General features: G+C 38.6%; 1 protein-coding gene across 1 annotated transcript in view; it reads right to left on the bottom strand.

Annotated features, from left to right (window-relative positions):
* Positions 1 to 17,869, bottom strand: part of COL23A1 (collagen type XXIII alpha 1 chain) — a 307,738-nt gene that overhangs the window by 82,950 nt on the left and 206,919 nt on the right. Inside the window, exons 4-5 of the mRNA XM_087955257.1 lie at positions 17,168 to 17,274; positions 10,847 to 10,873 (exon numbers count right to left, since the gene is read on the bottom strand). Of these exons, the coding sequence (XP_087811383.1) occupies positions 10,847 to 10,873; positions 17,168 to 17,274 (134 nt within the window). The remainder of the gene's footprint in view (positions 1 to 10,846; positions 10,874 to 17,167; positions 17,275 to 17,869) is intronic.

Here is a 17,869-nt window from a genome sequence, read left to right as displayed (position 1 = left end):
GCCTGAGATAGATACAGATATAGATGATATAGATACATAAATGTTTATAAAGCTTCTGCTACTAGCTAGTTAATGAAACTGCAGTTGAATTCCTGGTAAAGTCTGACATAAAGCAATGGGAAGTTCCACTTTAGATGGCAGACTCCAGGAAACATGAACTTATAATTGTTTCTTTTTAATTATTACTTTGGGAAGGAAGATTAGTGGTAAGGGATCAAGGATTACATTTGTCATGGGATTCCCTATAGTGTTGTTTTTTTTTTTTAACTCATGCCTTGAAGTGACTTCTGGTTCTAATAGGAGAAAACATATTCAAAAAATGGATAAAGAACCTGATCGATGCTGCAAAACAAATTGAGGAACAAAGTAATTTAGAACAACAATAAAGATTCTGAATTTCTGAAGCTCCTTGTATTGGGAACAATAAAGCAAATGCATAAATTAGATTGTATTTGGAAAACACTACACGTAGTCTGAACGTGAATAAAGATGGTAATCTAGTCTATACCTATTTTAAAAATGTTAGGTGATAGATTTGATTAAACAAAGCCATGATGAGTAACAGAGGTCAGAATCTATTGCTTCATTGGTGACAACCATTGCATATGGAAGACTGAGACTTGGAACAATAAAATAAATGATAAAGTACATGGATAAATGAAATGAAATTAAGAGGTGTGTCTATGAAATCAAGATAATGAATAAGGAGATAGTAAATCTGAATAAACTGAACAAGCTCTTCAGTTTTCAAGGAAAAAACAAAGAAGGTCCAGTTGCCGTTTTAAAAACATCTTTAGGGCAACCACGTCCAGGATGATTGAGATCTCCATGGACATTGATCTGAATGAATACGGCCTGATCTTTATGAAGTGGTATCATCTAAATTGTTTTGGCGGCATATGGAGTAGAAATTTGTTCATTTTTCTGAGAAACCTATACAACCACACAGAGTTAGTCACTAGAGGGCAGGAGATATAAACTGGAAATGGAGAAATGGAAAGATTTAATATATTTTCCCTTTTCTTTCTAGCTCCTGATCTGGATCCCTTCATCCACATTTTCCACCTAAATGTTTTAATTACACAAATACATATATAATTATTAGCTTCATTTAAGGTCACATTTAATTTGGGCCTCAATTAGAGGATTCTTTTTATACTATAAAAATAGTAGGATTCTATAGTTCACTGCCATTAGAGAAAATGACTTGAATGCCATGTATACTAAATGAGAAGTTCTGCAACCATCCATTTGAAGGCACAGATGGACATCATTATTTTCCAAAATAGTCTTCTGTCAGACAATCTAGTATCTCCAAGTACTTTGGACTACAATTCCATCTATGACTTTTGGCCATGCTGCCTGGGCATACAGGGTTTACTATTCTATGCATCTGGAGGATATCAAGTTGATTATTTTAGCTCATGTTATTGAACTGCTGAAGCCTTAGGCAATGTGAATTGTAAAACAGGGGTGGAGAACGAGCAATCTTCCAGATGTTGTTCAACTGTAATCCCCTATAATTCTCAGTTGGCTGGCTAAGGCTGCCATGAGCTATAATTCAGTATTCTTTTGAGGGCTACATGTTCTCCATGTACATGTTTTAAAAATATGAACAAACCTTTTCATATCAGCTTGAAACAGGCAGCTAACCTGATTGGATCCAACTGATGCCATCCTTTTATATGAAATTAATTATTTAAAGGAATTCCTAATGCAGTCACTATGCCTTTCCTAAGCCTTAAAAGAAGTAAATTAACTTTACCCCGTTTTTCAAAACAATAAATATGCAAATTTAAATGACAAAGCAAAAAAAATATCAGAGATCAAAGAACACCAACTTGACCAAATACAAGGTCATATCATGCTTTATTAGCTGTTTTCTTACATTATGAGAGAGCATACTGTTAGGAATATAAGTCACCTAACAGGTATTTGGGTTAGAAATATATAAACCAGGATAAACATTTTAAAAACTGTATCTTTAAGAAAATGCAAATTAGGTGTGGTTTCTCAAATGGCCATAAGATGGAGCCAGAAACCTGGTTTGTCTTAGCCTTAGTCTCAGAAGAGAGTGTGAGTAAGTCTCTGCTTCCTTCTGTTGGAAGTATTGCCATTCCTCCATTTCTTCTAATTGACTGATATTATTGGATTTTATATAAGTTTGTTACTGAACTGTTTTTGACACTGGAATTTGTTATCCTCCATTTCTTCTAATTGACTGATATTATTGGATTTGATATAAGTTTGTTACTGAACTGTTTTTGACACTGGAATTTGTTATTGGGTTATCCCTGGATGAAAACTGACTGATTTACCTGTGAATGACTTTTGGACTGCTTATCTTGAACTTTGCTTAAACTTTCTGGAAGTAAAAACCTACATTTACTGTACAGTGTATCTGTGTACTGTGTGTGTATTATTCAAACACTTCTCTCAAATACGTCTCCCTGTATGCGCTCATTCTCCTAATGGGGAATTACCTCAACACTGGTTATGGGCCCAGGCCATACTACTGGTTATGGGCCCAGGCTCAGATAAGTGATACCTCAACACATACCATACTACTTTGTGCCACCTTCCTTAGAGGAAACAAATGAATAATGGAATTGGGAGGGACATTTAGGATACTGAGCCCAATTTCCTGTTTATTCAGGAATCCAAACTAAAGAATCCTCTAATGGCACACTGGACGATCCCTGAACATATTCAGTGAGGGGGAACCTACCTTCTTTTTTGTCCATTGATTTCCAAACATTGCCTTCAATGCTTATTATTGTTCACTTAACATAATTGGCATTACCTTTGTGTAACTTAATTTTACTTTTTGTATTCTGTACTTTGCAACAACAGGGAACGTGTCTTGATGTCTTCCATATGACACCATTCCAAGTAGTTGAAGACCGCTATCAAATCTTCCCTCAGTTTTTTCTTCCTAAGGCTAAAGACTCTGAATTCCTTCAAACTTTCACTTATATTAGTTTATTAATCAAAATGTCACAAAATGTCATTGTCAAATGCTTTGCTGAAATGAAAATATTTTACCTGAGTAGGATAAGACTCAAAACTTGTTTTTGAAAAATCAGTGCTGATTTCTAGTAATTACTACTTGTGGGGGGTCCTTGATTCTATCTGAGCCTGGTTGCTTGCAGACATTTTTGTTACCTAACTAGGTAACATCTTCAGTGCTAGCTCACCACATCGTTTTCAAGAAGGCTTATCTCCTTATGATCTCCTCAGGAATTTAGCTACATGTCAAAGTCTGGCTGAGTGGTCTGGATTTTGTTTTTTTCTGGGTTTGAAGATAAAGTCATTTGCTCTCCTCAAAACAACTGGCACTTCACCCATTACCCACAATTTCTCAAAGAAATTTCAGTCAACTACTTCATCACCAGCTTAGTGCAGGACCCTAGGAAGTAATAGCTCTTGGAAAGATATAAGGAAAGTGTAAGAGGGAGGAAAAGACATTCTATTTAAAAGTCTGATAAGCTGGTATAAATAATTCAGTTTTCTTCTAATTCTTGCAAATATACTTGTATATAGGAATCAGAAAACACCTCCATAGTTTGTCTTTGAGAAGCAATTGTTCTGCTAAAAGTGACAAACACACACTCAGCTGTAAAAGGACCAATAATCATGCAATGACACATTCCCTTTTCCTTCTGCAGCATATAACTCTTTAATAGATGTTCTTACTTACTGTTTCCAATAAGTTTCCAATTGGCACAGACTCAGTTTGAAACTCTGGTGTTCACACACACCAGAGATCCATGTGGGTTCCACTGTGAAGAGGTTCTGAAAATCCTTGAAAACCTGACTGCTCTCCCAGATCATGGGTTAGATTGGAGGTTACTTTTCTTATTGTATATGTCATTTTCTTTTCTGGACAAGTACAATTTTCTTGTCAATCTTTATTGTCTCCTGTTTTTAAAATGTAAGCTGCCTAGAATCTTTTGGAGTTGGGTGGTCTCTATAATATAAAAATAATAAGTAAGATTTGTTGGCTGAACTCATTTTTTTCTAATCATAATAAGATGTCCATTCTGTGCCAGCAGTCTACTATGCAGATAACACAGTCCTAGAAACAAAATCCTTCCAGTTGGCATCATCTATTTAATCCACCACTTTCATCATTCGATCCTCCAACCAGAGATTGAAAGGAAAATAAGAACGCTATTTTAGCTATCGCATTCTCCAGTGTTCTTTCTTGATCCTCAAAAATCATGGCATCCCTTTGGTTTGCAATACCATTTGTTCAAACATGGATTAGCAGAAATGAATAACTCTCAATGTTTTAGATAAATCTTGGGTGTTGCTTTCTTGATCTATGTTCCTAGCAATCAGCCAACTATTTATCAGCTATCAGAAATTGTCCTTTAGTCTTGTGGCAGAGCACAGCCACATCCCCTGTGTAGGGATATACCATCCTATTTCTGTGTCTGTTCTTCTCCTGAAGACTTAGAGCATGCTTCATCAACAATGGTTAGAAAGAAGTTTCAAAGTTTCCGCAGTGCAGAGTATCTTCTACATCAGTTGCTTCTGATTATCGTTTACATCACTGGGCTTGCTCCTTTGTTTGACTGTCTTCCTCTGTCAAGTCCTTCTGTAGTACCCTCTTTTTGTGATCTGTTAAGTCTTCATGCCCGCTCATCAGAAAAGTTTGGTTACTTGTTATTTTAATCTTCTGACATTTTTGCAGGTACATGCCAGATCGTTTTCAGGTAGAAATATTTTGCTTGCCTGCTTTTGGTTTTTTTACACAAAAATTTCAATTGAGGATGGCCATATTTCATTATAATTGTCAGCATATGTGTTACATCTGTAAGCAATTTATTCTGCTGCTATTTGCAATTTATGAATGAGGTAGGAATTCAATTATGCCACAAATATTGTAGGTCAGAACTGCAAGCTAATTTCATTTTCATTCATTTGGTTTCTTAAGTTTTTTCTTTTTTGACTCATTCACTTAGACTCTTTTGTAAATTCCACTTTGTTCTCTAAATTCTCTTGCTCAGCCTTCTTTCTCTATGGATCAGTGATGGGATTCAAAAAAAATTTCCTATTGGTTCGGTGGGCGTGGCTTGGTGGGTGTGGCTATGTGGTCATGTGACTGAGTAGATGTGACTACATGGTCAGGTGATTGGGGGTCAAAAGACAGAAACTCACTTTCTGGAGCAGGGGGTTGGACTAGATCAGTGGTTGCCAACAGGTGGGCCACGGCCCACTGGTGGGCCGTGAGAAAACTTTGGTGGGCCGCAGAGAAATCTCACCCCCAGAGCACCCCCCCAAAGCAATTAATCCAGGCTACGCAGAAACACAAGGCTGCACTGCCCACATGGCCCGCGGGAACCCTCCCCGCCCACTCACTCATTGCCCAGCAAACTTGCCTGCTAAATTGCTATTTTTCCTTTTTCTGACCATCAGGTGTTCTGCTGTGCCGGGAGATTTAGATTAGCTAGGAAGCAGGAAATCATTGCATTTCTTGCTTTCTAGCCAGTCTTTAGATCTTCGGCTCTTCTTTTAAGCACAGCCGAACCTCCCTTAGTACTGAAGGTTCTGTTAATCAGTGCAGACGCAAGCAAATTTGAGAGATTGAGCTAGCTGATGGCAGATAGATAGATCACTGAATAATTCTGTGAGCAACTCAATCTGCCTGCCTGCTTTGCCTGATTTTGGGTAAAAGTTGCTCTTTTTTTATAAAAAATCAATATTTATATAAATATTTATAATATTTACATATAAGCCATGCCCAGCCAGTCACATGACCACCAAGATACACCCACAAATTAGGCCACACCCACAGAACTGGTTAGTGGTCCCTGGGATTTAAAATTATGAGTTTGATGGTCCCTGAGGTCCAAAAGGTTGGCAACCCCTAGACTAGATGACCTCCAGGTACCTTCCAGCCCTGGATTGCTGTGCTGTTTCAAAGCATCCTCTGAAGCTGCATCTAGTGCAGGGGTCTTCAAACTTGACATCTTTAAGACTTGTGGACTTCAACTCCCAGAATTCCTCCTCCTAATCATGTTAGCTCAGGAACTCTGGGAGTTGAAATCCACAAGTCTTAAACTTGCCAAGTTTGAAGACCCTTGGTCTAGTTGCCAAGGTTTGTGGTCCTTCCTTCCTTTCCTTTTTCCCTCCCTCCCTCTCTTTTTTTCTTTCTCTTTCCCTGTCCCATCCCTCCCTCTTTCTTTCTCTTTCTCTTTTTCTTTTGCAGCACCCCTGGACACCATTTTTGGCCTAGTGGGCCTCAGGGAAGCCTCCTGGAAGCAAAAATGGAGCAGGGGGGCATGCAGCATTCCCCTGCACCCCATTTTTGGCCTAGTGGGCCTCAGGGAAGTGCTGGAAAAGATGCATTTTGAAGCAAGGGGGGAATCAGCTGTGCTGCACAGTTTAGATTAGCTAGAAAGCAAGAAATCCAACAATTTACTGCTTTCTAGCTAATCTAAATCACACGGCACAGCTGATGGACACTTAGCTGATAGTTGGAAATACCGGCTCAGCTGAACTGGTAGCATTTTTTTACTATCAGCTTGGCAATTTTTTTACTACCAGTTTGGCTGAACCGGGCCAAACCAGAAGAATACTATCACTGCTATGGATGCTAGCCTATATGCATAGATTATATATCTATGCATTTTTACTTCATTATCAGGTAGAGTAGAGAAAGCAAAGACTATGCTACTGCTGCTAGACTTTCATTCTCAAATATCCAAGTGGGTCAGTCATCAGTAACTGAGTTTAAACATAGTTGGAATAAACACATCTCCAACAAAAAAACTTTGTTAAAAAAAAAATTCAAAGGGCTGACTTGACCACTATGTCTTTTTCTGCCATTAGTTTTCTATGTTTCTACCCAACCTGAAGATAACCAAAGGGATTAGTTGGCATCAGGAATTCATCAGAGGGTATTAGGCCTATTTTTCACCCAGCATGCCCAAATATGCTGCATGTATAAGCATACATCCATGTAAACCCATCTTTTTGAAAATATTTTACTTACTGTGTTGTATACTTCCCACTTTGACTGTAACTTTTGCTGATTCACATCAAAGCTCAATTAATATTTTGGGTAGATCATTGTAACATATATAATGATTTGTTTAAGTGATTAACTGCAGAACTCTGGGATCCACAACAAATGTGGTGTTTGATGCTTTACAAATGTCTCTTTTGTATAATATGGCGATATTCACATAGCCAAATGTGACTTATTTGTTGGGACAATCCCTTTAACAAATATTTGTAAAAGTTTCCAAGAGAGATAATTTAAATGGGCAAGTTGTATTGCAAGCCTCCCTGTCTCCTCCCCCTATTTTGAATATGATCAAATATTACTTCCTCTAAAGGATAACTTTTATTTAATTGAAATTGTCTTCTCTGAAAATACAAGTGGAGTAACATTGGCTATATGAAGAATGAAGACAATGCAGAAATAAAGTTATAGGGACTTCTTTTTGATATGCACTTATTTATATGAGGATCAATGTTGCTTGATATATGTAAGCAAATTCTAACGATATAATTTGACTGAATCGGGAGCAAGAGTATAAGTAGAACTAAGATAAGAAATGGAACAGAATGATGATCCACTCTCTGTACTATCTTGTTAGCAGTGAAAAGTCAAGGGTTATATCTTTTTATGCTGCTCCCAAAACCAAATAATTATTCCAATATTATTGTTGAGCCTCTGCAAGGTACAGAAAATCTATCAAGCATTAAAAAAAATGTAGTCATCTTGGAAAATATCACAATTATTAAATAATTGCCATCCTTTACAAGAAATGTTCTAAAGGACTTTTGTCTTTTTGTACAAAAGAAAAAGACAGTAAAATCTTGCAGGCATACTGAAAGTTAGAATTTTTTTTTTCCAGTTTTGCTTCTAGGCTCCAGTCCAAAACGTCTCATATGATATTTGCCAAGAACAATACTTTATTATTTGCTTTCATGCCAAAGAGTAAGCTTATGAATGAATGTAATGTACTGTGTCAGTAGGCATAAATATGCATTGCTTTCTTACCAAGGTCAGATTATAAACTTATTATCAAGCAATCTAAATATCAAATTTAGCGCATTCTATGACTTTTAAGAATTCGGTATTTTATGGAATTGGGACTAAAAATGGGCATTTCTAAAAAAAAAAAGAATCTGAAGTACTTCTTGTATTGAGTATACAATTCAATATATTTGTGTATTTCTATCTTTAAGAAAATGAAATTTTCAGTGTTGGTCAACTGAATTGTTTGTTATATTCATTATTACACCTTTTTGCCTTTTATAGTAGCAAAACTAAGAGACATCAATAAATCTCTGCTATTTTCACAGCACTAACTGCTTTTTGGTTGTGTTTGACTAAAAGATGTCAAAGAGGGGATATAGGCCAGCAACAATGGCTCACAAAGATTCAAAGAAATACCGTGTTTCTCACATAATAAGGCCGGGCCTTATTTTTTTTTGACCCCCGAAAAAACGGCTAGGACGTCTTTTTGGGGGGTGACTTAATTCTCCCCCCTTGCATCCTCGGGTGGGTGGGCGGGCGGCGACAGCTTGGATATTCGGGAGACCTTCGGGTTCGGGCCACCGTTGCTTTCCCTTCTCCCTTGCTGCCGCGGCGTTTGGCGCAGCCACGTGCGGCCAGTCAGGGCTCCTCCCTGCAACCGGAGCCCTGAGGAGACACTTGGCTTCAGGCGCTCCCATCTTCCCTTTGCTTTTGAAGGTAAAGCGAATTATTTTACAAAGCCTCCCCTGCCCGAGAGGGCAGCCCAACCCACATGGGGAGGCTAATTTCCGGGCCTCTTCCGTTCCTCCCGACCTCCCTACGCTGCGCCGCCTCTGACGCGCCGCTCCCTTCAGCCCAGCGAGCTCTTCCACCTCAAAGAAAGGCCAGGCGGGCGGCTGCGGAGCAGCAGCAGCGGGTCTGAGCCGCTCGCAGCGGAAACAGCCACCACCCGTAGCCCGACGCGGGAGAACGAGCGAGGTTAGCGCCCACCAGCCCGGGCGACCGCCCGGAAGCTCATCCTGCCAGGGCGCGCACACAGCCGTGGGCTGGGCAAAGCTCACGGTGTGTGCGTGCCTCCTCCTGCCCCTGTTGCCCAATCTCGCCCGGGCTGGCGGGCGCTAACCTCACTGGCGTCTCCCGGCGGGCACGGGTGGTGGCTGTTTCCGCTGCGGTGGCTCAGACCCGCTGCTGCTGCCAGGCCGCCCGCCTGGCCTTTCTTTGAGGTGGAAGAGCTCGCTGGGCTGAAGGGAGCGGCGGCGTCAGAGGCGCGCAGCGTAGGGAGGTCAGCGAGGAACGAAGAGGCCCCGGAAATTAGCCTCCCCATGTGGGTTGGGCTGCCCTCTCGGGCAGGGAGGCTTTGTAAAATAATTCGCTTTACCTTCAAAAGCAAAGGGAAGACGGGAGCGCCTGAAGCCAAATGTCTCCTCAGGGCTCCGGTTGCAGGGAGGAGCCCTGACTGGCCACACGTGGCTGCACCAAACGCCGCGGCAGCAAGGGAGAAGGGGCAGCAAGGGAGAAGGGAGAAGCAACGGTGGAAGGTCTCCCGATATGAAGTGCCCCACCAACGCAGGCAGCACCATATCCGGGCATGCAACTAAAAAAAGTACTTACTAACGGCAAGCCCCCCCTCTCCCCCCCCATTTCGCATGTTTAATATGGGGCTTAATTTGGAGGGAGGGGCTTAATTTGATTTTATGCCAATAAAACATGGTGGGGCTTCCTATTGGTGGAGGCCGTATTGTTGGAGAAACACGGTATTATCAGATGTTTGTTTAATCTTATGATTTCTTCACACTCATAATCCTATGCTACAGGATGGGGGGAAAGGGAGAAGTAAGCCATTGTTCATCCTTTAAAACAACAACAAAATAATGACTGTATGCATGAAGAAATATAATGCCATGAAGGAAAGGAACTTTGTTAATATAGAAACCCTTTCTCTTTGAAGTGTTATGTTGCTACTTATAAGGATTTAACTAGATCTACTCAGAACTAAGTTCTTTGGAATGCATGGGTTTTATTCCTAAGTATATATAATTTGAACTTAAAGCTAATAAATTTGAAAAACCATCCAGTAAAAAAAAATTAAAAAGCTCACAACATGATATAGCTGGTGGAGGTTCATATTCTTCATTTATGCAATACCAATATCAAATAAGTGTTCATAACGAATGTTCAATACATTCCATAAATTGAATACATTAGCGACATATGTGCTACCTGAGGAACAAATAACATATTTCAGGATATAAATTATGGAATATGCTAGAAAGCGGCAATGTCAGTAATAATGGTTGAGCAATAGGGAGACTTTAAGGAATACTTCTTGTATAGTAATCAGTCAATAGGATTAATATTCTACTGTAAAGATAGTTTTCAGATGCTAACACTAGCATGTATTTATTAGACCAACATTACTAGTAATACTATGCATATGGGAACTTTATAAAGTGTAGTGCAGCTCAGAGGTGGTATTCAGCAGGTTCTGACCAGTTCTGGAGAACCAGTAGCACAAATTTTGACTGGTTTGGAAAATCAGCAAATACCATCTCTAACTGAAGATTTTACAGTGTCCTTTCCTGCCACACCCAGCAAGCCACACCCACAGAACCGGTAGTAAAAATTTTTTGAATCCCACCACTGGTGCAGCTACAGTGCTTTGATTAATAATTAAATATCTTGAACTGATGTTACTAAAGTCAGCAAATCTAAAGATAGTAAACAGATGTTCAAGTGGATGAAGTTATATTAGTTTGATACTTTTGAAGGGGCAAATAAAATATAGAGAGTGAAAATGGATTAAGCAGGAATAAACAATATGCAGGAAAAATTGCAAAATAAAATTACCGGGTAACCATCTCGTCCTGACTGCCCCTGTGATATTAAATAAGGAAAACAATAAGAACAGTCAGTGGCACTTAACAGCAGCAAGAGTTCACAGTTAATATCAAAATTTAGGAGTTGATCTAGAAGACAAATTAATCTAGTAGGTTCTACCACTAGAAAATCTATATCAGAATAACAGAAAATAGGAATTTATGACAGGGGTATCTGCCTTTTAAAATTCTTGTAACAATCCTATGATATAGTTGAAATAGAGAAACAGATATCTGTACAAGACCACCATTTAAGTATTATGCCTCAGCAAACTTCACTCATCTCTATACATGACTTTTCAAAGTAAATATTTTTCCTACTAAAAGGAAAATGGATATATTTAAAAACTTTAAACAGAAATCTAATCTTCAAACATTTTAGCTAATGGAACCTTTATTTTCCCCATAACTCTACTCACAGCCCCATTTCATGAAACTCACTCTTATTGGATATGATCAATTTTAATATGGAAACAAGCAGGATTATATTTCAGTATAAATGGCTTTGCTCCATAGTCAAGTTGTTCAACTACAGTAGAGTACTCATTTATTTTACTGAGCTTTGCTCTAGTTTGTTGTCTGGTTGGCAGAAGCATCTGTGAGCCAGTAGAACTAAATACCCTTCCTTCCCTTTTTCTTTCCATTCATTATAGGTGGCCAATTTGAAACAACAAATGGATTTACAACAAATGAACACCAAGATTTAAAAAGATCTTGGATAAAAATATGAGACTGAACAACCATGTAATTTGAACCTTGACAATTCAGTTAAATTGGTTTATGAACCACTGTTGTTGGTCTTCCTAAGGCAAGAACAGCGGTGGGATTCTACCGGTTCTGTCCAGCTCTGTAGAACTGGTAGCTCTGAAGAGCAGCAGACATAGAACTGGTTCTATGTCTGCTGCTGTTTTGGCCCACCCGCCCGCCCGGGCTATTACCTAACCTTCATTTCCTGCTTTCTCAAGCTCAGCTGCCGTGTGAGGCACAGCTGTGGTTGAAAAAGCAGGAAAAAAGTGCTTTTTCAAAGACTGCTTCTCTGCATGCAGCGCTGCTCAGCTGTCCAGGCAGCAAGCTGATGAAGATTTACATGTGCGCGCAGTGTGCAGGGAAGCACATCATAAATCATCGAACCGGTAGTTAACTCTGTTGGATCCCACCCCTGGGCAAGAACTAGATTTTTGTGTCACTGCAACACATGCATCTGTGGTTTGGAGAGGGGTACATATCTGTTGCTAGTCTGCAACCATCTATGACCTATGCTTACCCATAGGTATGCAGCATAGGTATGCATCAATCCCTACGTGTAGCTGCAAACAAGTCTAAATCAAACAGAACAAGGAAGAAGCAACCACATTGTCTCAATAAACCAATTTAAGTGAATAGTCAAGGTGTTTTACTTATCTGGGTATTCTCAATTAAGAGGTGAACACCCTTCTCAGAGGGAATAACCCAGGGGTGAAATGCTACCAGTTTGACCTGGTTTGGCTGAACTGGTAGCAAAAATTGCTACTCTTTGGCCGAACCAGTAATAAAAAAAGCCTCCGACGATCAGCTGAGAGCAGAAAGAAGAGGATCGGCCCTCCCACCCAGCCCTGCGCTTTTCTGTTCTTTATCATCTCAGCTGATTGTCATGGCAGACCCTCAGCTGGTGTTTGGAAAGCTGTGCATGCATGCGTGTTAAGCATGCTCTCGTGCGCATGCATGAAGTGCGTGATCCCCGAACCAGTAGGGAAACTGATAGAATCCCACCACTGGAATAACCCTTCTTTGTCTGCCCAGTGAGAGAACCACTAGAGAGTTTAAAGGAACTTTCTCAGGCCATATCTATAACCCTTGGAAAGAAAATGTGTTTTATAAGGGAAAATAAGTTAATTTTATAGACCTTTTCTGGGAGGAAAAAGCTCCTTTACAATTCTAATATTGTACAGCTACTTCATGGGACAAAAATAGAAAAATAAATCTTACCTACAGGTGAAACTCGAAAAATTAGAATATCGTGCAAAAGTTCATTTATTTCAGTAATGCAACTTAAAAGGTGAAACTAATATATGAGATGGACTCATTACATGCAAAGCAAGATAGTTCAAGCCGTGATTTGTCATAATTGAGATGATTATGGCTTACAGCTCATGAAAACCCCAAATCCACAATCTCAGAAAATTAGAATATTGGGCAAAGGTTCAATATTCTAGGCTCAAAGTGTCCCACTCTAATCAGCTAATTAAGCCATAACACCTGCAAAGGGTTCCTGAGCCTTTAAATGGTCTCCCAGTCTGGTTCAGTAGGAATCACAATCATGGGAAAGACCGCTGACCTGACAGTTGTGCAGAAAACCATCATTGACACCCTCCATAAGGAGGGAAAGCCTCAAAAGGTAATTGCAAAAGAAGTTGGATGTTCCCAAAGTGCTGTATCAAAGCACATTAATAGAAAGTTATGTGGAAGGGAAAAGTGTGGAAGAAAAAGGTGCACAAGCAGCAGGGATGACCACAGCCTGGAGAGGATTGTCAGGAAAAGGCCATTCAAAAGTGTTGGGGACTTTCACAAGGAGTGGACTATGGCAGGAGTCAGTGCATCAAGTGCCACCACACACGGACGGATTCTGGACATGGGCTTCAAATGTCATATTCCTCTTGTCAAGCCACTCCTGAACAACAAACAACATCAGAAGCATCTTACCTGGGCTAAAGAAAAACAGAACTGGTCTGTTGCTCAGTGGTCCAAAGTCCTCCTTAATGATGAGAGCAACTTTTGCATCTCATTTGGAAACCAAGGACCCAGAGTCTGGAGGAAGAATGGAAAGGCACACACTGCAAGATGCTTGAAGTCCAGTGTGAAGTTTCCACAATCTGTGTTGATTTGGGGAGCCATGTCATCTGCTGGTGTTGGTCCACTGTGCTTCATTAAATCTAGGGTCAATGCAGCCGTCTACCAGAAGATTTTGGAGCACTTCATGCTTCCTTCCGCAGATGAGCTTTATGGGGATGCTGGCTACTTTTTCCAGCAGGACTTGGCACCTGCCCACACTGCCAAAAGCACCAAAACCTGGCTCAATGAGCATGGGATTACTGTGCTTGATTGGCCAGCAAACTCACCTGACCTGAACCCCACAGAGAATCTATGGGGCATTGCCAAGAGAAAGATGAGAGACATGAGAACGAACAATGCAGAAGAGCTGAAGGCCGCTATTGAAGCATCCTGGTCTTCCATAACACCTCAGCAGTGCCACAGGCTGATAGCTTCCATGCCACGCCGCATTGAGGCAGTAATTGCTGCAAAAGGGGCCCAAACCAAGTACTGAGTATATAGGCATGCTTATACTTTTCAGAGGTCTGATATTGTTCTATGTACAATCCTTGTTTTATTGATTACATGTAATATTCTAATTTTCTGAGATTGTGGATTTGGGGTTTTCATGAGCTGTAAGCCATAATCAATTATGACAAATCATGGCTTGAACTATCTTAGGTTCACCTTTTAAGTTGCATTACTGAAATAAATGAACTTTTGCACGATATTCTACTTTTTGAGTTTCACCTGTAAATAGTCAAATATAGAAAGTAAAAACTGAAATAACTGAAAAAATATAATTGCCTCACAGCTGAGAATATGATTGCAATCTATAAGAATCTTAACATAAGAATTTTAATATGCAGCTCCATGTGGGGGGAAAATAGTATTTTAATCCAAAGCTATTATTTCTACTTTTTAAACTGAATTCAGTAAGGATATTTTAAATTTTATTTGTTTATTTATATTTTGGTTTTATTATACCAATCAGTTAATGGGGCAAATTATAAAACAACTTAAAATTATACCATTCAGAATTAGTTGACTGCTGTATTACAAAATATTCCTTAAATACAAAATCTCTATTGGTCCAAAAGGGCCTGAGAAGGACATTAAAATGTCACATTTTGTACAATGTCTACATCATTTTACAAGTTTTTCAAGTTTCTACATCATTTAAAATTGTATGTCTCATTTAAATTTTAAAATTGAATTTTAAAGCATCATGTGTTGTAATTAAATTTCTAATACATTTCATATTTGAATCTGTACAATTTAATAGAAAAACATTTTTCAAAGTCCAGGGTAGCACACTTTTCTGTCTTTGCTGATGTTAAATCTTCCTTTTATTATTAACCCCAGAGGAAATTTGAGAGCCACTTATTTCATATTTATTTGTAAGTTCTGGGAAAAGCCTACTTATGGGTAAGATGGCTGGCATATGCCAACAGCCTCTGCTTTAACTTGGTGGCAGTACAGGTAGTCCTCAATTATAATAGTTTGCTTAGTGATCATTTGAAGTTTCAACAGCAGTGAAAAAAGTGACTGATGGCTATTTTTCACACTTACAACCAGTCATATTTATAAAGATTGCAGTGTCCTAGGGTCCTATGATGATCTTTTGTGACCTTCCGACAAGCAAAGTCAATGGGGAAGCCAGATTCACTTAACAACCATGTACTAACTTAACAACCGCAGAGATTCACTTAACAATTGTGGTAAGAAAGGTCATAAAATGGGTCAAAACTCACTTAACAACCATCTCACTTAGCAGTGGAAATTTTGGACTGAATCGTGATCATAAGTCAAGGACTATCTGTGTCTACTGTGACCTGCCTAGATTGGGTAACACACTTGGATGATAAAGTGGTCTTGTCTTATTATACCAATAGGATTGAAGCAAGTTCTTCAGATTCTCATTCCCTTTTGTATTGCAACCTGAGCATCTTTCTGCAATTTGAAAAGACGAAGGATATGATGTTTGATAAGTGAGGAAGATAAAATAGGTGGCAAGTTGTTTAAATAGTTCAAGAACTGACTTTAGGAAGGCATGTTCTACAAAGGTATCTGAGGATACTTATGTAGAACATATGCCTTCTACCGTTCATCACACAACTGGCAGAAAAACAATATTCCACTGTACTTATCAACACTTAAAGCAAAAAAGTGCAGTTCAGTTATGCTTTAGTTGCCACCAACCTATCAGAACTATAACCGCTAGGAAAGGTTTGATCTAAATTTTTGAGAACCATTTTACTTTTTTGTTTTTTTCAGAGGCAGTCTTGTTTTGCCTTAAATTTCCAGGATAGTTCTTAATTGATCTAGAAGAGGACCAGGAACAGAGAGCTTTGTTCATATTATTGTACTCAGAATTTGTAGCTGCAGTGTCATTTCACCACGCCAAGACAACGATTTAGCAATAGATTAAAATTAAAATAAAAAAAGCACTGGATCTAATGTCTAACAGTCACCAGGAAAAGTTGCATTGTCAACTGATAACATCTGGAGTTTGAATGTGGCACCTCCCATGATTCTAGGGCAAAGGAGTGGTGGAATAGCTCTAGTAATCTGGTGTTTTTTTTCCAAGTTAATTGGATATGAGATCCTACTAGTGAAATTGGACTCTGGTGATTAGATACTCAAAATATGAGTTTCTGGATTAAAAGTCAGTTTAAATCAAATCAATCGGTTAATCAAATATATTTCCTTTTACCTTTGGATAAAGTTACAAGGTAAAAAATGAAATACTAAACTTGCTACTGAAGTAGAATAAGGTACATTGGATTTCTTTCCATGGGAGACAGATGAATATTTAAGCTACTCCTATATAGGCCTGTCGCTGACAATGAAGAATTGTTTGCAGGCTGTCTGATGAGACACAGATTGCCATCTTCCGTGACATTGGGAATCTTCCCTTTTTCTTGTTCAGCGTCCAAAGACATTGCTATGTGAATCAAGACACAGTAATCTAGTATATTATTATGGTGATTTTCAATTTCCCTCCATATTTCTTTCTTTTGTTCATGCAAAAAAGTAGCAAATTTAAAAAGAAATAACAGATGTATGAGGCAAAGTGGAGTGAGGATTATATAATTATCTGCTGGAACTGTATTTATAAGATGCATTCGAAGTGACAATAGTTGTTCATTCCTCTGGACAGTCATAGAATGTATGTAATCTGCATTTCTAGTAATTATTTCTTAAAGCTTCAGAGACTGAAATGCAGCAAGGCAATTTAACATTTATGAAAATAACAGCAGAACAAGTATATTTTTTTTAAAAAAAGTTGAGATGAACAACAAAAAAGCTATTCTTAAAAGAAAAAAAGGCTTTTACTAAGTTCAAAATGGCACAAAACCCTTTAGGCAAAGAAATAAATAACTACTTTTTCCTCTTTTGCTATTTCCCTACATCAGAGGGAGAGAGAGAAAGAGAAAGAGAGAAAAAGAGAAAGAGTGAAAGAGAAAACAGCATCTGGTACCAATTTCTGGACCAGACACACCTCTTCTGAAAGCCCTGTTCTTGTGAAATGAGACAGAAAGGAAAATAAATGCCTTAACTTTGTTGACTCGTGACCAAGAGTAATGTCAATTTTACTTACTGGAGGACCTGAAAAACAAAACATAATACATTGGTTATTAATTACATGGGACAAACAAGCTAAAATTATTATAATACAAAGCATTAATTTTGAGGAACAATTTTAGTATAGCAACTATTAAATGGTAATGTGATGTCATGCTATTATATTATGGAATTTTAAAATGTCTGGAATTAGAAAAGAAGCATTGTCTTCATAAATGAAAAAATAAACCAAACCAAATTGCACTGCAAGTTTATTTAGTTGGAATAATATCAAAGTCAAAATAATATTTGCCCATTGTCAAGATTTAAGGCTTTCCTTAAAATAGGAGTAGTTATTGAAGTAGTTATACCACCCTTGATAGGGTTGAATATTTTTTTAAACATTTTTTTATTAAAAAGAATAACCATACTAAAAGATAATGCAAACTAAAATCCATATATATGACTCTGGGTGGCTTACAAACAGTTAAAACAATGTTAAATAGCCAAACAGTACAACAATTTAAAACAAAAGAAGACAATTCACAGCTAGGTAGAGTAATCACATCTGGAAACAGCATTCAACATAGCCACCAGGTTGGCTCAGTGCCAATCTACTCTCTTATGTCCTTACTTCACG

Source organism: Notechis scutatus, chromosome 2 (assembly GCF_049901735.1).
Source record: "Notechis scutatus isolate UNSWTSFEM ecotype Mainland chromosome 2, rNotScu1.2, whole genome shotgun sequence".
Lineage (NCBI taxonomy): Eukaryota > Metazoa > Chordata > Lepidosauria > Squamata > Elapidae > Notechis > Notechis scutatus.
Note: the sequence above shows the minus strand (reverse complement) of the source record. Positions and strands in the feature narration are given on the sequence as shown.